General features: G+C 37.4%; 1 protein-coding gene across 1 annotated transcript in view; it reads left to right on the top strand.

Annotated features, from left to right (window-relative positions):
• Window positions 1-22718, top strand: part of LOC114471660 (neuronal acetylcholine receptor subunit beta-2-like) — a 28097-nt gene extending 5379 nt beyond the window's left edge. The window contains exons 2-6 of the mRNA XM_028460538.1: window positions 15277-15422; window positions 15587-15631; window positions 15775-15884; window positions 19665-20634; window positions 21970-22718. Coding sequence (XP_028316339.1) covers window positions 15277-15422; window positions 15587-15631; window positions 15775-15884; window positions 19665-20634; window positions 21970-22125 — 1427 coding nt within the window. The 3' untranslated portion in view covers window positions 22126-22718. The remainder of the gene's footprint in view (window positions 1-15276; window positions 15423-15586; window positions 15632-15774; window positions 15885-19664; window positions 20635-21969) is intronic.
• The last annotated feature ends 4603 nt before the right edge of the window (window positions 22719-27321 follow it).

Below are 27321 nucleotides of genomic sequence, written 5' to 3'. Positions count from 1 at the left end.
CGTTTATAGAAGAGTCATTAAACTGACTTTTCAGAGAGCTAAACTCTGGAAAACAGGTGAGTTTGGGAAAATAAACCTCAAATACTATGTTGTTGCTGTTCAGAGAACAAATAGAGATGGGTAAAAATAGCATAATACTGGACCTTTAAAGTTCTGCTGCTGGTGTATCAATGTGTGAATGGGTTTGGTCCAGAATACATCAGTGAGATGTTAGTCAGGTATGAAGGCAGCAGGTCTCTCAGATCTATGGACACAGGTCAGATAGTGGAGCCCAGAGCTCACAGTAAACATGATGATGCTGCTGCTTTTAGTTGTTATGCTGCAAAGAAGTGGAACAAACTGCAGCAGAGCATCCAATATAAACAGTTTTAAATCAAATTTGAAAGCATGTTGATTTAATGTTTTTACTGCTGATTTTAATGCTCTTATTGATTTTTAAGTGGTAGAATGTTTTCTCTTGCAATTTTTGATCATTTAAAGCACATTGAATTGCCTAGTGTATGAAATGTGCTATACTAATAAATTTGCCTTGCCTTACCACAGCGTAGCTCAAGGCTTATTCAGTTTCACGAAATCTATTTACAGTATTTGAACCGTAACATCAGATAACTAGACAAAGAGTAACAGTCATTACTTCTGAGATTATTCCTGACTTAACCCATTAGATAAGTAACACTGCTAAAAACACTACTGATTCTAAACAAACCTTTTCACTAACTACACAAACTGTATATTATCCAAATGAATTAAGTGAGTGTGGCCTTCATAATCCTTTTATGACAAAGCGACATCCAGTCTGCTTTATTGTTATCATTCTGCTTTATTGTGACTAAATGTCTTTTACTGCATTACGTTCTGCCTGTCTCTCATTACTATCACTTTCATTTTTCTCATACAGACATACAGTATTCAGTGACCATTTTTCTCTTCATCATGTGTGCTAAACGTGCGAGCGTGTGCTACTGCTATGAGATGAGATAATGAGATATTGCACATGTGCATGCGAAAACCCTCGGAGTGCAAGACAGGGTCACACACTATCTGTGTTTATCATGTAGCACGAAATCCCCTCTCACACACATCCATGATCCTGCTATGCTCCAGGTATAACTTATCAAGTGAGTGTGTGCAGAGAAGTAGACACAAGTGTGATTTTAAATGTTGCTCGATGAGCATATGAACAGCATTAGAAAATTAGTGATGGGAGTCGATTACATAAAATATCTAATTAAAGCAGAACTAAGTAACTTTTTCACCTTAATAAATCATTCTTGTAGTCCCTCTGAGGGTGATACAAGTGTTTATGGGGTGATTGGGGTGGTTTTCATCTACCCCTGCTGTCTCTGGTAATTAACCATCATTTACCTTTAACTTGAAGCACTACCACTGTACGCCACTGCAGTGAACCTTTGAACCAGTGGTCAAAGTGGTTGTTTTTCACTCATTAGCTGACAGCATTGACCAATGAGTCAGAGGATAGAGAGAGAGAACAGGAGACCACTACTATGTGACAAAGACATTTGCTTTGTCACATTTGAGCACAAAAAATTTGGGAACCACTGATCTAGTTAATAAAGGACTTTATGTTATGACCTTCCTCAGAGCAAGGTATAATTTTTTTTCATTTTTTTTTGTATTTATCTTAAATTGTCAAAAAAAAAACTCACTGTTTCAAACTATTTCACAAAATTTGCACAAATTCATTTATTTAGTCAGTGCAAATTGGAGCACAATAATTATTATAATAATTATTTGACACCCCTGCTAATGTTTCTTGGTGCATTTTCTTTGATTCTCTGGATCTCTACTGCCAGTTTGTTCCTGTTTTAGTATATTTCAGACATTGGCAACTGGCGGCCCGGGACCCACATGTGGCCCTCGGTCAATATTTGTGCAGCCCCCAAAGTAAATGCACAAAATGCCACAAAAAAAATGATCAAAATGACATAAAAATACACCAAATTTACTACAAGAGCATAAGAGATTACTACAAAATTACAGAAAAATATACAAAAATACACAATATTTTTGTCCAAAACACAAACTCACAACGAAAATTCCCAAAACAACAAAAACACAAACAAATAACAAAAACTAAACAAAACGACAATAAAAAATAAAAAAAATGCTCAAAACTATTTGATCTTTCTCATGATAATATTGTCATTGTTGACAACGTGGTTGCTTTTTGTTGCCACCACTCTGATTAGTTGCCCATCTCTGGTAGTAGTTTATAATTCTTTGTTTTGTATGGAGGTAAATAATAATAATAATAAAAAAAAAACCCAGCACTTTAAGCAAAAAAAATGTACTTCAATCAAAACATTTTCAATCAGAGAATTTTTTTTTTTCTTTCATTGAAATTTGTATTTTGTATTTAGGTCACCTTTTTTATATGTGGGCCATATTATGGGTAGTACGTTTGGGTCTATTATTCAATGAAAAAATAATAATAAAAAAATCAATCAAAAATATGTGAGACCCAAAAAATTACATTTGAACACTTTTTTTCTTTCATTTAAAATATTTGTTTGAAGTAAATTGTTTTTGAATGAAGTGTGTGTGTATGTGTTTTTTGATTGAATAATAAAAACACAAATATACCTCCATAGTTTTGCACCTACCTGTATGTGTATGTTAGGTTAATGGAGTTAATGGAGTCCTCAGAATTATTAATTTAGCTGAATATAATATTTTATCTCATTATGTGAAAGTGCTGATATGGACAGAGCATCTTTCATGATAAATGATAACATTTAACCTGCAAAATCCTCCTGCACACTATGAAAAATTTGCAAATTTGAAATCATGTCACGTCGTTTCACACCTAATTCATCCTTCTGCCAAACTAGACATAAATTAGTTCTATTTGAATACTTAAGAGCCTGCACTTGACCTTTAATAGGATAACGTGGTCGTGAAGGAATAATGAATAAGTGCTCTTTTTTTAGGACAACATAAGAAAGAATTAGGGGAGTATAGTTGTATAATAAAAATACATAGAATACAATGACAGAAAAGCACTTTTTGGATTAAAACACACACATCTAAGACTGAGGATTCACTGCATGTAGTGTGTGCGAGCGTAGACTGCACATGGATGTCTTTACTGACCTGAAAGATTTGGAAGACATCTGAAGCCTGAATGGCTTTGGCGTCAGAAAGGCCAAGGCAGATGGTAACGCAATGAATAATTCACACTCCCAAAGAGAAACCTGCAGGATGTGGAATTTGGATGTTTTTCCTCTGTGAGCCGTGGTGATGACACAACACACACACACGCACGCACGCACGCACGCACGCACACACACACACACACACACACACACACACACACACACACACTGCGGTTTGCTGAGCTTTTCTCTTTGCATGATGTGTGGGATTCTCTATTGATTTTATCTGTGTTGGAAGGACTCACAGGATAATCTGTGATTGTGTTTGAGTTTCTGTGCACGTGACAGGATGGCATTTTTATTTTAACACAGATTAATTATTGAGGTGTTGAGAATGCAGCGAGGCGGACGTCCTAATGCTGCACTCCTCCTTATATCAGCCTCATACACATCTCATTTTAGCCTCACCCACTGTTTCATCATACACTAGCCTTACTTCACACACACACACACACACACACACACACACACACACACACACACACACACACACACACACACACACACACACACACACACACACACACACACACACACACACACACACACACACACACACACACACGGTGATGGTCCTTCCTAATTTATTCATTTTTATGTGTGGGGTTTATTTTGGTACAGCCCACATTACATTTTAAAGGCAGTGTCATGACATCACTTATTTCTCTCATGCAGAAATCAAACAGCAGCTTAGTGAAAAGCACCACAGCAGAAGTCACACCTCACTGTGAAACCTTTTCATTTCATTTAAAGTTATTAGGTCTCTGTTGCAAGATTCATTGTGTTTATTTTCATGGACAACACACATAAACACAGGATTACAGTACGTAATTAAAGTTTTTTTTTTTGTCTTACACCCCCCAGTATAGAGCATTAAATGAAAAAGTTTGAAATAAATGTTTAGGAGGAAAATAAAAGAGGTGGAGATAGGAAAGGCAAATTTATTTGTATAGCACATTTCATACACAAGGCAATTCAATATGCTTTACATAAGTGCAACAGAAAACATTTAACAGTTTAAACGTCAATAAAAACATTAAAATCATCAGTAAAAACATTAAATCAACAATAATGGTTAAAAATCTCCCTCTCAATCATACACAGTGGAGAAAAACCAGTGCCTTTAATTTGGATTTAAAAATGTTCACGTGATGCTGATTTCAGCTCTGCTTCCACTTCAGTGCAGCATAACAATTAAAAGCAGTGTCACCGTGTTTGCTGTGAAGTCTGGGCTCCACAATCTGACTGTCTGAAATTAGGAATGCACCGAAATTAAAACTCTTGGCCAAAACTGAAACCAAGGCTGAAATTGGAAAAACCAAATGAAACGATAATGCCAGTTATTAGTAGCCTCGCAGTTATATATCTTTTAAGTGTTCAAGAGCCTCAATAATGACTAAATTCTATATATGCTGGGTTAGCTTTATTAACCTGAATATAGTATGTACGATATTGAGCAAATATAAGTTTGGTTATCTCAAAATCTGTGTAGGGGGTTGAGAGAGTTTATTTATTAATGGCTTAAATCAATTATGATCCATATTTCCCTTTTGGAAAGAAAAACAATTCCTCAAAGCAGTTGCTGTCATAGAAACTTCAGATTAACCAGGGTGTGGTAGAGACTTCTCTGGGTAGAAAAACAGAAACCTGAAGAGGAGACTCTGATCAATGGGTCAAAACGAGCGCTTAAGAGTAGAAACTTCTTCCTTCACCGTTTGTTCTTTCCCAACATTCAACAATGGAGCAGCAACAAACTGCTAGTTCAGTTTTAATGGTTTAAAGGCCCTGTTTTGTCAGTGCCTGATCCTTTCAACCCATACGCGTAGACCAAGTCACTTCCTTTACTCGCAATCATCACGACAGAGCTCCTGGGACGTTATATTTGAATGTAAACCGACCATATGACGTTTGTTAAGTATTTTAATAATACACATGTACATGTGACTGTTTTTGTGGGGTTTTTAATCGAAAAAACAAAAGACATAAAGGAAAAACCACCGCAAACACAACACACAACATTGACAATCAAAAACTCAAAACATACATTTTAAATTATTTTTAAATAGCAGGGTTCCAACCTTTAGAATAGTAAGTAAGTAAAAGTTTAATTATATAGCACCTTCCATAAGCAGAAACGTCACAAAGTACTTCACAATCAGAGAAAATAAAACAGAGTTAATACAGAACAGTCACAATGCAGAACAGATAGGTCATCACCTGCTTTTTAAATATGTCCACAGAGGTCAGGGCTCTCAGTTCTGGGGGAAGACCATTCCAAGTTTTGGGGGCCACAACCTCAAATGTAGCTTAAATCACCTTTAATTTTTAACCTTGTTACACGAACTGCCGTAAAATAGGCCTGAGCGGAAGTAGTAGGCGCGTGTCGTTGGATCTCATAACCACCCACATATTTGTCCATTCGGTTGTGTTCACCTTATTGCTCTAGACTTTGATTAGAAATGCTCCAAGACCGAGAAAAACAATCGCTCTAGAATTTGCCTGTTTGATCCTCTCTAGACTTAGTTTGCATGTTCTCACCACCGAAATGAGGCAGACTATCAGTGCAAACAAATCCAAATGCTCTAGGATCCATCGGTGTGAATGCACCCTTAGTTAACTTTAGGCTCAAGTCACCGAGAAGGTTGTGAAGGGGTTGCAGTCTAGGCAAGAAAGTTAGTTGGTAAGGCCTCTGTTGGGGAAGAGCGTTATCGCCACAGGCTGGAATGCCTCTGAGTCCAGGTGAAGAAACGGAAAAATGCAATTTGACTCTTTTAAGAAATTTGGTCCACTACTCAAACAATCTGACATGTTGCATTTCCAGCACTCTAAGGGTGAATGTTCCTCTGGGACAAAGCAGCTACAGACTGTCTGATAGTCATTTGCTTCTTCTCACAGGACATCATAATGGCGTCATACATACGTCTGCCTTCTGACTGCTTCAAACAACAAATCCTTTATCTCGTCTCTAATGCAATTATGCAAATCTATAAATCAGTCACTCCTCGTAAACGATCATCATCCTCATCATAATAGGACTTGATCCAATTCCATTTGATTGGAGGATTTTTCTCATCTGGTAATTGTTCTGTGTAATGCTGTGTTTGTGTACACTTGTGTGTTTGTGTCATCCTCTCATGTGTGAGTCGGTCTCCTCTTTGTCTAAACCTGGCACTGATCGTTCTGTCTTAGATTATGTTTACTCTGTCATGTCAGAGCTAGTCAACATTTAAACACTTCTTCCTCTCAACATGGAGGTTCACGTGGAGCGACTGAGAACATTTCTTTTTCTCTCGTCTTCAGCCTGTGAACCTTAGCACCTCATAAATCCAGGTTACCACTAATAAGTCTTGGATTGATGCTAACCAGACAGCTGACTGTGGAACCATCCTGTGAGTTATCAAACTGTGCTTTAAGAAATACAAACTATCATCAAGTTATAAAATCAGAAATCTAGTGTGAGGTCAGAGAGATGTGACAGGCTGGTGTCCTTCTGTTCAATGCGACGCCAAGTGGTTTAAAGAAGATGAACAACTGAGATCAAGTGGAGTGAACTGTCAACAAATGAATGTAGTGAAGTTCCAACTAAACAGTGATGCTCACTTTCTGCTGTAGCCCACACACAAGTGTTCTATAGTGTGACCTTCTAACCAAACAAGATGTTTTGTGTAACTTATACACACTGTGCACACTGGAAAACTAGTCCAATCAGTTCTGTTGCAATACAATTTTGCTATTGGCTGAGAATGGTCACCATCCATATACCATGCAGTGTCGGCGTCATGGGAGGGCATTCGCAGGCCGTGCCCCCTCTGCTGACCTACTGTGCCCACCCCCATCTCACTCTTCCCACGCTACAGGGAGAGCTTTTTATTACTCAAAGTGAAGAGATCTGATTGGCTATCGCAACCGACTACACACACTGACAGCGTGGACGGAGCCTGCTCTGTTGATTCACGTGGCTTCACTCATATTGCTGCATTGCGAGAGCCAGAGCCGTATAGAGATATAGATATAGAGCGCTAAATTCAGATGGAGGGCAGGAAGTGAAGTAGCTTGAGAATCTGACATCTGAAATAATCAAAATGCCCATGTTTTGTGTAGTTTACGTCTGGTCCAATTGTACTAATCGAGAAAAGGAAAGGAGATTTCATAGAGTGCCGAAGATTGTCCTTCACAAAGGTGAGAAATGTAAAAAGCTCACAGAACAACGCCGTAATAAGTAGATTTTAACCTACGTCTGGGAGAAGCAGTGTGCTAATGCCCGTGTCTGTAGCGACCACTTCGTCAGAGGTATGTTAGCGAGCTAACTTTGTTTTTGTGGCTGTGTTTATATAGCATTAGGTTGTCGTTAATTACTCATTTATATTATTTACCATCTTTTTTCACCCCTTGCACACTGTGCACCCAGTAAAAGCTAGTCAGTGCGGAGCGTTCTTGTGCCCACTAAAGTTTTCTATATTCCCCCTCAGTTCATACTGGCTGACGCCGACTCTGATTCCGTGTGTGCGCCTCACAAACCATACAGAATAGTTTGGGTTTTTGGACATATCAGTTCTAGGAGTGAATATTGGCAAGGATGTTGCAATACGATATGTATCACAATACGATATTATTGCAATAGATCGCAATATTCTACCCAGTTAATATCAAACTTAAACGTAGAGATAAAAAATCAAAACTATTTGCTTCAAAACATCCTATTTATTTTTTATGTTTTTGCACATTTTCACTGAAAAAAGAAAATGCAGTGTTACACACTGCCATCATAAAATAAAGTGCAACAAGTTTCTTTTCACTGAAACTACTGTGTCGAAGTCTCAAAGTAACCATGACAACATAACGACGGCATTGTAACAACTGTAAGTGAGAATATAAAGAATAATTCACCCTTAATTACTGACCATGCACAAAAATAAGAAAAAATAATTGATCCTATTGTATCAGTTTAAACACTGATCTGAACAGATTATATGAAAATAAAATGGCTGTGCATACCATGTCTCCAGCAGTAGAAAACACATCCACAAAAATGTGAAAAATACAATAAGAAAAATATTGATTTAATATCAGCAAAAAAAATTAAATTTCGATTAAAATATATATTGATATAAATCGATTAAAATATAGAATAGAGTTTTTAGATTTTTGGTTTAAAATATATGTATAATTATATATATTTTAATCGATTTAAAAAAAAGAAAAATCAATTTAAATTTGGCACCTAAAAAATTGTGATATATCATGAAATTGATTTTTTCTCCACACCCCTAATCAGTTCCCTCTGTAGCCATATTGCAGCTGATTGTTTTGCACAGGTGCGATCCTGCAATCCTGAACTACCTGTGGTCATGTGACTTGCCTCATTTCCATGAAATAAAAAAAAACAACAATAGCCCACATTTTTAAACCATATGAACTTCCATGCTTATGAAAACAATCACAGAAACCAAAAATCTAAAAACTCAAAAACAACTGTCTCCCAGACATTTACACATGCTGTATCTTCTAAGGCTCTTAATAAATAAATAGTCTCGACTCGAGTCCAACGCTCGCTTTGGGCAACCATCGTGGACTATGTCGTCACCAGCGCGTCATCGCGACAGGACGAGCATGCGCAGAACGACCGGAATTAATAGAAAGCAGAATTAAATGTGTACAAGATTGAGGAATTATTCTATTCAGAATTAAAATCAGAATAAACCAGCCACTTAATTCAGATTTAAGTTTAATTTGGAATGGCCATTTTCATTTGGAATTAGGTGTTTACAAGGGGATTTAACTTTCATACTAATTAAAGCTTTCATGTAAATGTAGCCACTGTGACGTTCTATAATCATGACGTAAAACCGACTAAGTGTTTTCTGTTTATCAACTACAGCATCCAATGTGAACATTTATAAATCCGAGATAAAGGCATTTTTTTCTCTGTCTATGACTGAGGGGTGTTAAATGTTTAAATGTTTTAATGTTTGTTTTCTGTTACACTTTTCCATCATGTAAAGCACATTAAATGGCCTTGTGTATAAAAAGTGCTACACAAATTTATACGTTTAATAATCTGTATCATCCTCGTTCCCGTGTGCGACATGTAACTGTCCATGGCATTTGCATTTATTATACAACACATGCACACACTCTAAAGCTTATTTGAAGCTTATAGGAGTGCACCAGTTTAGTGCTGACTGTGTTTAATGTGCAGGCTACTCTGGAGAGGGCAGTTTGTCCTTTTAGCACTAGAAGGGAAATAAATACAGTATAACTAAAGGATGTTTTAGAAGTTGTGCTGAGATTATGTTCATAAAGTCTAAAGGATATAAACTATGCACAATAAGTAGGGAAATAATATCCACATTTTCCATGGGGGGAAAACACTCATACACAGTTCTGCTGCTCATCCAACAAAGCGTTTTAGTGTCATTCCATGTTATTTCAACAAATGACACACGCACTTTGGTCTCAAAAAATTATGACATTTTTAACAATTGTTTTGTGTTAATTCAATAGGCAAACTGTACATTTTTAGTTTGATTGGATGAAGACTTTTTAAGATATGGCCAATTTAGTGAGTGGATATGTGTTGATTTCTGTGCGTCCTGAAGTGAAATAACCCAAAGTTGGGGTCCAAAATAAAAATGTAGAAGTCATACAAAGAAAATTTGTTTTATAACTCGAGAAATGGTAGTGTTTGTAATATGACTTCAAATGGAAATAAAAATGATTTCTTACATTCCCACATGCAGTTATGGGCCAATGAAATTAGTGAAAAGAGTATTTTTTTCAGATTTCAAGAGACCATCACACAAGAACCAATGCACATATGTGACTAATCATTAGTGATTTGAACAGTCTATATACATAGCTCAAAGCTCAAAGAAAAAATTACAGTGTGCTTATTGAATAACAGAAAAATTGGTAAAAATTTCTGATTTTTTTTTGACCAAAGTGCGTGAACCATTTGTTGAAATGACATGGAATGACCCTGTAAAAAGAGCAGTATACCAAAGAGAGTTAAGGAGGTGTTCCAATGGAACCAGCCACAAATATCTTTATTTCTCGTGTTTGGCTTATATAGTTATTTTTCTAACAAAATGTTTGCATAGGAAATAAGCATGTAAAAAACTGTATGATATCCTAAAAGGATCACATAAGTAACAATGCATTCCCTGACTTTATGAGGAAATGAACTAGCTTTCCCAACCATTGCTTTTGTCCATTTACATGATTTTCATTATGTATTTGTCTGAGTCTCATGGGTCTCTGGGTAGTTTCAGTATCATCTTTGACGTCTTTGAAGGCGTGGGTGTTTCCCTACTTCAAAACATGCTTTTTCCTACAGGCACGGATTTGACTGATTTTCTTCCAAAAAAATAAACCATGCAAATAATTTAGTGTGGCGACCTCAGAAGGGAACAGCCAAAAACAAAATAGAGGGCAAATGTCAAAGACGATGCTGAAGCTACTAATGACCAGAGGTGAAGTACTTGCATTATTGTAATTGAGTTGCTTTTATGGGTACTTTTTACTTGTACTTAAGTATGTTTTAAAATAAATAAAGTAATTTATTATGTATTTACACCCAACCATTACTGGGTCATTTTTTTTTTTTTGGTTTTAAAATGATTAACAGACATTGTGAAACTACAAAAAAGGAAATGACCAGACAACAATCAAATGCATCACACCGTAGTTGACCAACCAGATTAAACACAATGCATTGAATGGAGGTTATTTTCTGTTCATATGTTCTTAGTCGTACCATTTCTAATCAAAGCCACTTTCTATGCTTCATAAAAAAAGGACAATAAGTTAAGTTCCAATTGTGGTACATTTGCATTTACAAGTTGGACTAGGATTAATAAACAGCACTACTTAATACCCAAATACATATGTATTCAGCAGAAAAAAGTGGGTTTGGGGTTTAGTTACTCTTTAATAATAAAATTATGCACTGCTTTATCTAATGCTTACTTCCTGGAAGCTTAATGCTGAAAAACGAAATAAAATAAATGCATTAATTATTAATAAAGCTCCCATGAGCAAAATGTTTGTATACCTGTGCTTGTAGGTGTATTTGTGGCCTCTTCAGGCTGATGACGTGCACGATAATGCCTCAGCATTAAGGAGGTGCTTTTATTAATATAGGACAGTTCTTCTGAAAAAATGCGGTATTTAACTTGCAAAACTTAAAATTAATAATTTAAACTAAGAGTCACTTTGAAATAGATTTAAAATCTGAACGATCAAGCAAAAACTGAGATGAATTTGAAACAAGGAAATAAGAACAAATCTTATTTGCTAATATAAGGTCAAAATGATCCCAAAAGACAGAAACCTTTGTTTTCCTTTCAGGCTCCATAGTGTTGTTGACGGTGCAATACAAACCTTTCTCTTTGCATAGAGACACATCCTGTTCACAGCTGGCAGATGTGCTTCCTTTTAAACACAGTGTGGCGTCGTGTTGACAGGCAAAATAGCAGCTGTATCGGTCATGTGACCTTTTCTAAAAGCGACGCGTGCACTGACACAAGCTTTCATTCTATGGCATACCTGTCAAATTTTGGGTTTGAAAATAAGGGAAATTTTCTGGCACCCACTACGAGCCGTCCCACCCCCCAACCAAGCTCCAGTATCCCTTATATTTTAATATAGGTGTACAAGAAATCTAAAATAGCCACTTGTCAACCACTTATTAAATACAATTATGTGATTAGAATCTGGTAGGTCGACCTTTATTAACATTAAAATGCTGTGAACATTCCTACTAAGGCTGGTGATATGAACCAAAACTCATATCTCAATATATTTTCTCAAAATGGTGATATACGATATAAATCTAGATAATTTTATTAAATAAAGTCTGACCAGAAAGACAATTCTGGGTTAAATTTGCTGATGCAAAATGCTTCACAGGGACATTTATTAACAAACAGCTGATCAATTTTTCATGCTGATTTACGTGGTTCCTTCCCCCATAGGAAACGTTAAAATCTCAGTTATTAATCTAACAGAACGTGTAACTGTGTCCCATCCTGCTGCTCTTTAGGAAGATAAACTCTCTGTCACATTTCACAACGTATTTACACCAGTTCTTTGTTTTTTTCACCATAACGTCTTCATTCATCATCTCTTTTCTGAGTTGTCTCCGGGTTTGTTGCCACTGTTGGCACTAATCTCACGAGAACTGACACCCAGTCCATTTCAGGTGGAAGTTCTCGCGAGGCTAGTGACGGCGTTCAGTTTAGTAAGGCATCTTTTAATTATTATTACATTAAAATACGGGATATTTACGGATTTATTTTCCCAGCCAAAACAGGTTATTTGACAGGTGTGGTCTATGAGCACCTCTGACATCATGATGCATTGATATTGTCAGATCCATCACTACTTGACACATGCTTCATAGTAAAATGATTATTTCTTATTGTGTGTCTGATGGACCCTGAAACTCTAGATGCTTGGTTTGAACACTCACACAAAGATGAACTGTGTCACATGACTTCAAAGTCAGCAAATAAGTAGGTCTGCCCTGCTAATCATGCTTGTACCACACACGTTAGGGTATGAAAGGGGAGGCCGAGAAAGAAGACAAGTGTTGTTCTTGTTTTTTACTGTGGAACAGACTGAGAGTGACAAACATACACAGAGGAACAAATGTATTATTGAATTACTCTTGTCATCTGTTCTAGGAGCTGTGCAATTAAAAGATCTGCAAGAAGAAAACCTTACAATAGCCTCGTCCAGAGCCGTATAGAGAGAGAGAGTCCAAAATGCTTGACCGTCACGTGATTTATGTAAGACTTAATTTTGTCCCGGAAGTTAGTGGCGTGCCATTCCAATCCATTGATTCCTAGTGACATAACTGGGATTTTTGGTAATTTGTCATCAATAACTGCATTGAATTACAATATTTATACAGTACACCGTCATATGTATGTGTATATACAATATATGTTTATGTAGTTCCATAAATAGTTTTTTTCCTATAGTAATTTGTATTAATAATTAGTGTAAACAGCTTACCTCCTTTTTTGACATAGTTAAGGCCAACATTAATGTGGTTTAAAAAATGTGTTCATATGTATTGTATTGCTTTGAACGGGTCATTAACCAAGATAAATTCATTAAATAAATGTCGGAAACATTAATAACTGTATGGAGATGCTCCACTCGTTCCGATAAAAGATTGAAAATGTTTGGCTTCCCAACCGAACCAGAGAGGAGAAACAAATAATTAGCCAAAGTCAGCAGGAGCAATCTAAAAAAAATACAAATAAAAATCAGGATTATAACAATAAAAAAATCCTTTCCACAAATAACACAATTGAAAAGCTTATTGTTTGATAAATAAAAAATATAAAGAAAAAGAAGAAGATATATAGCCTATGTGTGTAGATAAAACTGTGTGAAATAAACCCTGTGTATTTTACTAATGATCCCTTAATTTTCTAAGAAGAATTTAGATTTTCTTTCTTTTTCTTTTGAACATGAAAACAACAGCAGTGTATCTCACAATGAAAAATAAATAAATAATAATAATAATAGTAATAAAATATGAAAATACAAAAAAATTAAAATAACAATTTAGTAGTTTAGTGTGGGATACTCTACTAATATGCCTAAATGGGTTTCGATACGCTGATAATAATTATAATAACGTCTTACCGTTCAAAAGTGCATCACAAACCGTCTAATCCGCTCTAGCTCCATTGGCTACAATAGTAAACTGATCACTTCCGGGAACAATTGTGAGGCTCCATGAGCCGCCATTGCTGTAAAAAAAACCGAACCATTGGAGTGAACGGAGTTGTCGCTACTCTCTCTCTGTATGAAACTGGTCTCATCTAATAAACATCTCTGTTTTTTTTTTGTTTTTGTTTTGCTTGTGTGTGAGGAAGAAAAATAAAAGCCCACATTGGGTGCCAAAAGAAAACACATTTTATTTCACGTACCCTTTATTTAAAAGGGTTTTCCACCTATTCTTGAGTTTGAGTCAATTTTTTGTTCTTTTAATTTGATAGATTTATAGGGTGGCCATGTTAAATAATCTCCTGCCACCTTTTAGAAACCCAAGTCTTAAGTTCTGCTCATGAAGATGTTGTTAGTTTACCCCATTAGTAGGGTTGGGCACTGAGAACCGGCACAAGTTTGTTTCCGCGGCTTGCTCTGTTTATTTATCTGAGTTACTTCATTCACAAAGTAACTCAGTTACTATTTTGATTACTTACACCAAAAAGTAATGCGTTACTGGAAAAAGTAACTTTTGAGTTACTTAGAATTAAAGAGTGTATTATTTATTTTGGGTTATTTGTGTCTGTACAGCTTCATATTAGTGCTGTAATAATATAATAATTCACTGTTGATCAACTGCTATAAAACAACCATAAATGATGTGCATATAAAGCACAAAACAGCTGCTCCAAAATTAAAACAGTAATTTTTCAGCCTTAGCACAGTAATGTCTAGTAAGCTGTGCATATTCCAGGTGCACATTCTGCTGTTGTAAATGCTTATGAAAATAAATGTGGAAAAACTAATTCACAGCATTTTTCTCAGCTACACAATGCTAAACATATCAGGCTAACGAGCTGCTGTTAGCAGTGACTCATCAGTAGAGACAGTATACTGTATTTACAACAACATACCGTGCAATAGTTTGGCTGACCTCTCCCTGGATAACAGTCACAGTCTGTTAAAATCCAGCCGCAGCGTTAGCTTAGCTTCATTGATGCATCTTTTGGAGACAAAAATAATGCGCGTATTTCCACTCTGAGAAGCACGTCCTGCTCTCACATTGACTCACCATGATTGGCGCACGTGATATAAACAGAAACACGCTGACAATGCTTCTTCTTCTACTGTTTTACCGTGTTTGGCACGGCGTCCCGCAAAAATATGTAGCACCACTGTAAACAGAAAGTACACAGCTGCTAGCAAAGTAACGGACAAACGCACCATAATGTATAGGTAACGGCGTTATTTCTTTAGAAAAATATTGCGTTACAGTACTAGTTACTGTAAAAAGTGACATTGGGGCGGCAACACTGTTGATATGCTAACAGATGTCTTCTGTGTGTTTTCTTATATGTGTGTATGTGTTTAGCTGCCTTTTGTGCTGATGTGGAGGAAAGGCTGGTGAGTCACCTTTTATCACCGGATCGCTACAATAAGCTGATCAGACCAGCCGTCAACAACAGCCAGCAGGTCACCATCTACATCCTGGTGTCACTGGCCCAGCTGATCAATGTGGTGAGCACACACACACACACACACACACACACACACACACACACACACACACACACACACACACACACACACACACACACACACACACACACACACACACACACACACACACACACACACACACACGTATAACAGTTCTTAAGCATCCACAATTTTTGTTTCAGAATGAACGTGAGCAGATCATGACCACCAACTGCTGGCTCACACAGGTTTGTCTGCTGTTTTTCTTTCTTACTTCCTAATTACCAACATGCTAAAAAATTATGTCTAAATCTGATTAACGGAGTATTCTTCTGTGTGTGTGAGTATGTGTAGATTTTATATTCTCTGTGTGTGTATTTTCCTCCATCAGAATTGGAATGACTACAGGTTAATGTGGGATCCTGAGGAGTACGAAGGTATCAAAAAAATACGACTGCCGTCCCAACACATCTGGCTGCCTGACATCGTTCTATACAACAAGTCAGTTATTATAACGTACTAAAAGTGTCCCTGTGTGTGCGTGCGTGTGCATCCTTGTTTACGACTCAGACAAAACATGAGCATTTTACAACCACACAGATGGTTTGTGACATCAGGTGTAAAATGAAGAGTATTTTCATCTGTTATTACCAGGCTGATGCCCTATAACAGAGCAAAGCTTTACTGTGTGTGATTGCATGTTTAGGCTCATCTATAAATAATGTGTTTAAAAGGCTGCAGGTGAAAATCAATTTAAACGCAATGTAGTAAATTTTAGCTTATAAACGCTGACGTGTTTAATCGTACTTTGTGTTACAATGGTACTACAGAGGGTATTTGAGAGAGAGAGAGAAAAATTAACAAATAAAATCATAAACAATTATGGGGTTTTATGTTTATTTCAGTTAAAAATGATATTCATACTAAATTTTTACCAACAACTCACAAAACGACAACAAAAACACACAAAATAAGAGAAAAATATACTGAATAATAAAAAGAACAGACAAACCATAACAAAATGACAGAAAACACACTTAATGATGATGAGAATCGATCTTGATTAAAATATGAACTGAAAATTCAAGGATCAGTCTTGGTCCCACATCAGGATGGAGATAACTGGAAATGATAAAAACTATAGAAATAAATCTATTCAGGAGACACTAAATACTGTTTCATTTGACTTATACTTTAAAATGTGTGTTATCACTCATTCAATCCATTATTATGCTCTATAGTTGTTTTTTCATAGTATTCTGAGCAAAATGTTTTTAGTCGGACAAAGGGGAGACTTGGATTCAAAAGTAAGAGAAATGGGGAAAGTTTGCGTTTTCTTTTCAGACCTCGGTTATTGGGACGTTAGTATTTTGGTCAGCAGTGACCCTATCGTTTGTCCAGCTTTTCCACATTAAACTTTAATGATCGCAGATTGCCGGTTAGCTAAGGAACACATGCAGAGCATTATGGCTCAGAGAGAGGAAGTGATCAGCACTTCAGCGGCCGGGTCTGCCATAGCAGAGGTCACGTAAAGCAGGAGTAGTCCTCTATATTTTTAATTAGTTTGCATATACACATAGCAGCCGTAGAGTTTAAATGTGATGGTTGTATTCCTGACCTGCTTTATTAATTGATGGACCACTGATTCATAATGCATCACCTGCAGCCGCAGTCACTGTAAAGAAAGAACAAAAGTCAGCTCTGCAGATTTGTGAGGGTCGGCTTGTTGTCATGTCTCGAGCATACAGTACATCCCTATTTCACACTCACTCAGTGCGAAGCATATTTCTATTTATGAACTCTAAATAGTGATTTAATAACATACACACCATTCAATGTCAAAAATAAACATATCCAAACACTATTACTCAAAGACTTTAATGGTGAATGGTTTAAAACTGATAGGAACCCCCAGTTTTTATTCAATCTTTTCATGAATTCTCTTATAGCTCTTTAACAACTTATTGCTACACAATTCAAAAAGTATTTTAAAGCTTCTTTCATCTTGGATGAAAACCTTATTTAAAGTGAGACTTCACAGTTATACTTAACCACTAAACCTTAGAATGTGCAATAAAACTGTTATTGGGTTTATCCCTTGCCTATTCTGCCGTATTCAATAGAATTTAAGCTCTTTAAGTAGGTTTTTTTTCAAAGGGAACGATTCAAAGCATCTTATACGGTATCTTGCAAAAAGCTTATCATTGTGAACATTGAGAATTGTTGTTTGACCATCACTGATGTTAAGATAAATGTGATTTGTTCATTGATATAATTGATTGGCATTATTTACCCTAAAAACCAGTGGTTCTCAAACTTTTTTGGCTCAAGTACCCCCTTTGTCTTATTTCTAAGTCCAAGTCCTCCCTTTGTCCGACTAAAAACATTTTACTCAGAATTCTGTGAAAAATCTACTATAGAGCATGATGATGGAATAAGTGAATGATAGCACACATTTTAAAGAAACTCATTTTGTAAATAAGATAAATGAAAGTATTTAGTGTCTCCTGAATATATTTATTTCTATAGTTTTTATCATTTCCAATCATGAACACTTGCATGTTCTCCCCGTGCTGTGTGGGTTCCCTCTGGGTACTCTGGCTTCCTCCCACAATCCAAAAACATGACTGTTAGTTTGATTGGAGTCTCTAAAAATGCCTGTAGGAGTGAATGTGAGTGTGAGTGGTTGTTTGTGTTTGTGTTGCCCTGTGATGGACTGGTGCCATGTCCAGGATGTACCACCACCAAGCGCCGAGTGTGAGCCAGAGATAGGCACAGGCAGACCCCCGTGACCCTGAATAACAGGGACAAGCGGGTCTGAAAATGGATGGATGGATGGATATTTTGTGTGTTTTTTGTTGTTATTTTTGTGTGTTGTTGTCATTATTTAAACAGTTCTCTCAGTGTGTGTGTTTTCGGTGTCGTTTGGTTGTTTTATATGTTTCTCTGTTATTCTTGTGTATTTTATAGTGATCTTGTGTATTTTTATCTCATTTGGTGTGTGTTGTCATTTTGTGTGTTCCTGGTAATATTCTCCGGGCTGGACTTTTAAGCGCTTTTTTACGCGCCTCTCTTCTGCTCGTATTCTCCAGTCCAGATTCCTGACACGCCCACCGTGTTTAAATCAACCAATAGCGCATAGCCTGTAAATGAAGGAGGTCTGAAGCAAAGGAGGCGGACTGGGCCATGACGTCATTACTTTTGGGCTGTCTAGAAATCACGGAACATGGACTTTTCTCACTGCATGTAAATATCACTGAAATCCGTAAAAATGATAAAGGGCACTTTTAATTTGAAACGCCTTCATTGATAAACAATGTAACAGGTTGATTTAATCAGATTATTGATCAGATGACTGCAGTGTGAGGATCGGACACTATTTTCTGTCCGAGCCACAGTTAAAATCTTTCTTTCTCCTCATATTAACGCCAGATTAACATTTGTTTGTGTGGAAAGCCTGATTTTATTAAATTCTTACAATCCTGCATTCAGAAGTGGTCAGCGCACATTAGTCGTCATCACATGTCATCATGTTTCACTTGTTATTTACTCTTGTAGTGGATCAAACTGTAGCTTTACATTATACAGAGTTAAAATAGTTTAATCAGTCTGTCAGAGTTTCAGTTATGTGTTAACCCCTACGCTGAATAGTTTTCAGCTTACCGTAACACTAAGCTGCGTGCAAGGGGACACGATAGGCCTTACAGTACAGTCGTCCAGATGAGCTGGGCTTTGGAGTCTCACCGTTTGTCTCGGGTTGTTGATCGTCTTTTCTCACGATCGCGACACTTTTAATAGTCGACTTAGGTCGACACATGCTCTGCTTGAGTGTGAGCTGCTTGAACTTCACCATCTTCTCTTGTTGCCCCTCGTCAACTCTTTCTCTTCTTCTCGGCTACATATGCCCATCTCGGCTAATTTCTCATCCAAAGTTGCAGTGCTGCCACCTACAGGTCACTAGTTGGTCACTACACTACAGTACAAGTCTGATATTCATGGGAGAACTCGGCCACAGTGTCTCCTAGCAACCCCTGTTGAAAAACATAATTGACGTACTTATACGTCAATGGCATGAACAGCTGGATTTTAAATCACGTATATGTACGTCAATGGCAGTCAATGAGTTAACTAAAATAAACATGATAAAACCCAATATTTTTAACGCTTTCATTTGTTAATTTTCCTCTCTCTCTCTCAAGTACCCCCTGTAGGACCACCTCGTACCCCTATTTGAGAAACACTGCTTAAAACTATCTGACTTTGTCTTTGGGTTTTCCCCAGTGCTGATGGGACGTATGAAGTCTCCTTCTATTCCAACGCTGTGGTCTCCAACAATGGTGAAGTGGCCTGGCTTCCTCCGGCAATCTACAAGTCGGCCTGTAAAATTGAAGTTCGTCACTTCCCTTTTGACCAGCAGAACTGCACGCTCAAGTTCCGTTCGTGGACTTATGACCACACAGAGATTGACCTCATCCTTCTCAGCGATTTTGCCTCTCGTGATGACTTTAAACCCAGCGGTGAATGGGACATTGTTTCACTGCCGGGACGCAAGAATGAGGATCCCAATGACATCCGATACCTGGACATCACCTATGACTTTATCATCAAGAGGAAACCTTTGTTCTACACCATCAACCTCATCATCCCCTGCATTCTGATCACGTCCCTGGCTATCCTGGTCTTCTACCTCCCATCAGACTGTGGTGAGAAGATGACTCTGTGCATCTCAGTCCTTCTGGCTCTGACTGTGTTTTTACTCATGATCTCCAAAATAGTGCCACCCACCTCTTTTGCAGTGCCTCTGATTGGGAAGTACCTCATGTTTGCAATGGTGCTCGTCACCTTCTCCATCGTCACCAGCGTTTGTGTGCTCAACGTCCACCATCGCTCTCCCAGCACACACACAATGCCTCCGTGGGTCAAGCGTATCTTCCTCTATCGACTCCCTTCCTTTCTCTTCATGCGGAGACCCGGCAGTTCCAACATTCGGGAGAAGTTCAGGAAAAAACGGCAGAAGCAGAAGCTGGATGGAGTGGAGGGTGGGAACGCTGGAGGAATGGGAGATCACTCCTCGTCTTTCTACGTCAATGAGGATTCAGCCAAACGTTACGGCTGGAGGATCGGGGACATTTCGGAGAACACTGAGATCAGAAAGAGGATGACGCTCAAGAGCAACATCGATGTGGAGGACGCTGTGAACGGCGTGCGCTACATTGCTAATAAGATGAAGAGTGAGGATGACGTTGAGGGGGTAAGTGTTGAAAAAGTCTGCGCTGTTCCATAAAAAAGATATAGGCCTACATTCTTCATTCAACAAGATTTCAATTATTATTATTACTATTTTGTTGGCTGCATTGGTTTTTTTTCTGCATAATTTTTTTTTATTATTCCTTTTATCAGTTTCTTTTGTGACATGCAGTATTGCTTTAATGGAAAACTTTTTTTTTTTTTTTTTCAGGCATGTCAGGAACCAAAGCAAATTAGAGTTGTACCGAAATGACAGAGAATTTAAAAACATGTGAGAACCAATATGTGACACTTCCTTATGCTATGTTCACACTGCAGGTCTTAATTCTTAATACTTTGCAATATGAACTGAATACAACGCTGAAGTGAACCACGTGCACAGAAGATGTCCTAAGATTAGATAAAATAAGATAAGATTTATTAGTCCTACAAAGGGGACATTTGTACAGTTTCAGCAGCAGATAAATAAAAATAAAAATGGCGTAATAAATAGGGAAAAAGATACGTGGGCATACTAAATACAGAAGTAAATATGGACCTTATTTGTCTCGGCGTGTGTGTGGTACTGATTATATGTATCATGTAATAAATAGTTATTAACTCTAAGTCCTTACTCTCCTTCCCACTCCGTCCTCCAAAGGGATTCTCACCGTCCCTGCTCATTCTTGGACGCAGAACTATGACGTTATCGCATTGTGGTGACAAAAAGGTCAGCTAGAATGCAACCTGGCTTTTCAGACCGCAGTCGCATTGCAAAATATCCGATACGTATCGGATTTAGGACCACATACAGTATGTACAGTAGGTTTTAACAGATTGGATACAGGGCGCTTATGAGCCTACTGTCTGAACGTAGCCTTAGTGACTTATTTGAACCTTTTTGATCTGTTGTTACCATGAATGTAAATATGGCCTCCGTTTTATTTATATATTCTATTTCTATAAATGCTGCATATTTAACACAAATCAATATATTGTAGTGATGATGGAGGATTTAGTTGACCTAAAAACTTTTGATTTGCTTGTTTACCACCATGTCCCTCCCCTTAAAAGTAACTTAAAGAGATGTATTCACACAGCCTTTGTTTGCTTTAGTCTAAGTCTAGTTTTAGTCACGTGAAAAGTATATAGTAAGACATATATATAGTAAGAAAACATAGATAAAATTGTTTTTAACCACAGATGTGTCAAAGTACAAAATCTGATAGATTGACTGTTTGATTCTCACTACAAGGCGTTAAAATGACACCAATGCAACATAGAAATGAGTAAGATTATGTAGTTATGACCAAATGAAAGCAGGAAACTCCTCACTTTGTCGCTCTCTGTTCCTTTGCAGATTATCGAGGACTGGAAATACGTAGCGATGGTGATCGATCGACTCTTCCTGTGGATCTTTGTGTGTGTTTGTGTGGTGGGCACAGTCGGCCTCTTCATGCAGCCTCTTTTCCAGAGTTACAACACTCCCATAGCTGAAGACGTGGAGAACACCTGAACCAGAACTGGGTCTTCCTGCTCCACCAGAAATGTAAAGGTCTATTGACAATTTACCACATCAAGGTCACTCCGATGCCAGTTCCACACTTTGGTTCTCCTCCACTACCTGCTGTCCTTCTTATTCTGCTCCTCACAGATGAGTGCAGATGTGCAGAGTCACCAAAACTCCCTAGTCAAGCTCAAAACAAAAGAAATCATGAAAACAGTGGAAAAGCTAAAGCTTCTCCTAAATTTATATTGTTGAAAAACTTCAGATAATGAAGACAGAGGCTGAATAATAAAGCCTTTAACATGAATCACATTTAAACTCTGGGATACAAGAGGTGGTTGAACATTTATTATGGGTGCATGATAGATTTACAATGGACGATAGCTGGAGGAATCAATGGGCTGCTGATGATTTATGGTCACCAGATGAAACCACAGCGAAGGCTCACTGCTGAAGTATCTTCTTTCCAAAATGAAGGAGTTTAATCAAGGTTTTAAAAACTATTTATTTTAAAATAACAATACACATGCATTTTAAAACACAAAACCTCAGTTACCCTACATGTTATCAACCAATTACAAACACATGTATTTCCATCTAAAACAGGGGTTTCAACTTCATTTTAGTTCAGGGGCCAAATAAATACAGGCCAGTTTAATCTCAAGTGGGTAAAATGAGCAATTTTATCATTCTTTTACACTTTCACATGTAATAGTATCTAAAGGCAGGCATACACTGTGCAGTTTTTGGCCCATTTTGAGCCGATTTTCGACTCGTGCGACTATTTTGTGGGATCGTATGAGTCTCTGCTGGATCGTGTGTCGTGCATCGTGTAGTATACATGGGGTCACGAGAAGCAATTAACATCTCACGACCAGCTCCCGATCAGCAATCGTAGGTCGTAAGGATTTCAAACATGTTTGAGATCCAGTCGCTCCTCGTGAGGGCATTGCACAGTTGAAGCAGTGCCACGGACCGGCTTACTGTAAACGCGAACACCGTAGGACCGCTGTAAAATTGACGGACTGTACTGCCCACGTCTGTCCGTCCAGCTCCTGGTCCATCACGTCGCCGTCTTTTCTTTTTTAAAGCTCTTTTTGCTGATATTTGCGAGCGTCTCCCCACTTCTGGGTTTTTCTTCTTCGTCTGTTTTAATGGTGACGCTTCAGTGTTTTTCTTCTTCTTCTAGTTTGTACGTTGCATTTCGGGCTCTGCGTCTGAGTCGCACAGTTTGAGCTGGAGCTGAATGCAATGATTGGAAAAAAATTGCACAGCGTATCCCAGCCTTAAAGTATGTAAGGCATTGACAAATTTCCAAGCAATAAGTGACATATCAGTCCCTGTAGGATCTTACATTTCCTTGATTTTGTGTCAATTGTTTTAATTTAATTTAGGGACATTTTAGGAATAATTGGGAGAAAATTTAAGGATTTTGGAAATATTAAGTAAAAGATGACGTAATATAATTAAGCGTGGGAAAACTGTGACCCCTTTGAAAAAAATTTGCAGTTTCATTGAATTTGTGTATTTGGAGGTACTGAGATATCTACAACTGCATTAGTTGGCGATTTATACAATGAGTCATGTTTTTTCGCTGTCATTTTTACTTTCTCCTGTGGGCTGAATTGGAAGCTTTAAAGGGCCGGATTTTGCCCTCGGGCCTTGATTTTGACACGTGTTCTGAAAGATGATTAAACTGGAACTTGATGCGTTCGCAATATATAGCACTCCTCACTGCAAGCTAGGAAACTTTCAAAATAAACCTACTTTTCGCGTTGTTTTCCTGCTCTACAGAATGTTTGACATTGTTGATATACAATAAAAGCCCCAGGTCCCGTAGGTGCTTATCGCTGATGCCATTTCCTTTGTAGTTCTCTGCCAGTTTATCACTGAGTGCTTTAAAACAGCGGTTCTCAACTGATCTCACCCTGGGACCCACATTTTGCCACCGCCATTAAATCGCGACCCACTTTTTTTTTTTACCAAATTCAACAAACCAAATTTAGTTTTTCAAAATTAGCTGTTGAAAACACAAATATATAATCTTATTCTATATATTTTACTGTGCAACATGCATTTCACAGCATTCCTGTCAATGGGAAAGTTTCTTTCATGATAAAAGACAAGCCCAACATGAGAGACGTTAAGTATTTATTTATTTTTAACAAGCTGTCCGCGATCCACCCAGTACAGGTCCACGACCCACTTTTGGGTCCCGACCCACCAGTTGAGAATCGCTGCTTTAAAACATTAATTATGTTTAATGAAATGACATTAAAAAACTTAACAACAATGGGTCAAAAATGCAGATACGGAGGAAAATGTGAAGAGCATCAGCCTGTCAACCATTGAAAACCCACTCCTCCAGGTCCATGAGAACGGAAATGTAGTATTTTTTAAAGGTGTACATTCCTTTGAAATGTTCTGACCTTACATCCTTTGCTCCTTTTTGCTGTTCGTATATGCAACTCAGGGCTCGGGTTTCTTTTCCTTGGGACGAAGATAAACTGTGACAATTTTATGCCAATCTAAGCCAACTGAAAATGTGTGGCCAGCACGCAAACTATTCTACTCATTTTCTTGCTTAAATTTGCTTTGACGCATCCAATTTTTTATTTTTTTTAAATGACTCCAGTGGCTGCACAAAAGTTCTTTTTTTTTTTTTTTTTTTTTTTTGCAGTGATAAGCTTCACCTTTCCAACAAACTACTAAGAAGAAGAGGATGGAGGCTGTCTAAACTCAGAATAAGAAGGTTACTCTGTCCTCTGTGTCCTGTGGCCATGAGCAAAAAAACTCTTTTTTAATATCTTGCCTTGTAAATCAAACCGAGTGAAGCAGACTTCTAATAATAACAGACTGCTGTGTGTGTGTGAGACAGTGCCCAGTTTGTTTTTTATGCTTCCGCGATGCACTGTGAGGACTAAGAGCTAGCATACATGATTTGGGCTTTTATTTAAATTTTGTAAAACTTCTAACAACACGATTCTGCAGCTGCTACTCACTTTGCGTCTTTTAAAAGCATCAGGATTGTTGTTAAAAGACAAATGTTTTTTTTTTTTTTTTTAAATAAGCATCATTTGCTTAAAAAAAGATGTGAAATCTTGAAAGTTTGCATTGATTTCCACTGTAATTGTCTGAAAAATGTTGCGCTTTGCATTGTGGGATATGGAGTCCTGTGGATGGATGCAAATTGATTGATTTTCCTTCATTCTTACCGTGATTTCTTGTGTGTTTTTTGAAGAATGAAGTAAAAAAAAAAAAAAAAAAAAACACTTCTATGCATCCGTCCACGGGACTCCACATCCCACAATGCAAAGTGCCAAACTTTTCAGACAATGAACCAAATGTTTACACTGGAGCTCAGTAGCAAAAGTGAGTCTGCACACCAGATATAGCTCCAAAAGATAGGTTTAATGAAAGGTGTAACGTTTCAGGCTCACATCCTTCATCAAACTGAGACTGGAGATCAGAACAAACTCTTGACTGGCAAATTCAACCTTTTACATTACTTTTTTCTGGCAAAATGATAGTTGATTTATTGATCTTTGGTTCATTCCAACACATTTCCAGGACATTCCACGTGTTTTGGTCACAAAAAATACCACTTGTTCTGTGATTATTAGATAGTCACACTGTACATTTTTTAGTTTGATCGGATGAATACTTTTTGAGATATGGCCAATATCTCAGGAACTTCAGCACATAGGAAACTGAAATTTGGCATAGTAATACAGCTCCACCTACTCTCTCTGAATATAGAAAAAGATCTGCTATACATCCTATCTGGTGGACATGCTAGCCTCTCAAAATTGGAAAAAGTGTGTCAGGGTTTGAGGCTGGAACATGTTTGGGCCTTCAGTAAACAACGTACATAGACTGTTCACATCACTAATGATTAGTCACATATATGCATTGGTTCTATTCATTTCTGAAAAACACTTGTGACAGATTTTCATTGGCCCATAACTGTGTGTGGGAATGTCAGTAGTATAAAGGTTCCTCTTTCTTGGGATGTAAAACAATTTTTCTTAATGCTACTTTTTCTTTTGGACCCCAACTTTGGGACTATTTCACCATTCACATATATTGAAAATCCTTCACATGAGGCCATGTACAGGTATCTTGCCTCTGTTGTCATTAGTTTAGTTGTTGTTATTAGTTATTGGTTTTTCCACTAGTAAAATAAAAAAAATCTAACAAAGCACTGCATCAGAAAAGAACATTTATTTTTGAAAACATGGTGGGGCTGTATTACTTTACCAAATTTCAGTTCCCTATGTGATGTAGTTCCTTAGATATTGGAAGATGAAAATGGAAGAAAAATAGGGACGCTGTAAATCAACACATACCCCACACAATAAGTTGACCATATCTCAAAAAGGATTCATCTGATCAAACCTAAAATGTACAGTTTGCCTATTTAATAATCACAGAACAATTTGTAAAAAAATATCAGAATTTTGTTGAAACGACATTAAATGACCCCATGAGACCTACTGTACACTCTTTATCTATTTTTATCTGATAAAAAGAAAATAGGTTGTCTCCAGAAGCTTTAAAGCCATTTGTCATTATTCATTCAGCTTCTCGGTAGCCATCACAGACCTAACAAGCAGCAATAATAGTGTAGGTTATTCTTACACATTGACATGTAACAAACCATGTGTCCTTGTTCAATTCTGTTGTTTGCTTTACTGTAACAATCTCTCCTTTGAAGGCATTACTTGAATTTATGTTTAATGATTATGTGCATTGTGTAATTTATCACCTGTCACCATGTTCGATCACATGTCACTGCTGCTGATGTTAACCAGGTAAACTGGGTGCTGTTATCCAGCTCTGTTGGTACATGTAGGTGACTTTGTTTTTTTTCCACTGACACGGAAAGGACTGAGATAAAAACAGATATCATAGTGACTGAATTAATAAAGGGAATTGAAACATGATCAGCAGTTTTATTTTTGAAATGATTTGCACTATATGAAGCACACAAACAATTTGTTAGCAACAAAATCACTAAAATGAGAAAAAGAACAAGAGACTTGCTCCTGTGTGTGTGTGTGTGTGCGCGTGTGTGTGTGTAAACTGTCTGACATTCTTAGTCAGCTGACCCTTATTTTCATTAGATATTCTCAGGGTCTGAAAGCTCACCTTCTGTTAGCTGAGCATGGTAGTGAGTGTGGACGCCTACACCGTGCACACATG

This window comes from Gouania willdenowi, chromosome 10 (genome assembly GCF_900634775.1).
Source record: "Gouania willdenowi chromosome 10, fGouWil2.1, whole genome shotgun sequence".
Taxonomy (NCBI): Eukaryota; Metazoa; Chordata; class Actinopteri; order Blenniiformes; family Gobiesocidae; genus Gouania; species Gouania willdenowi.
The sequence above is the reverse complement of the archived record's forward strand: the minus strand, read 5'-3'. Positions and strand labels throughout refer to the sequence as shown.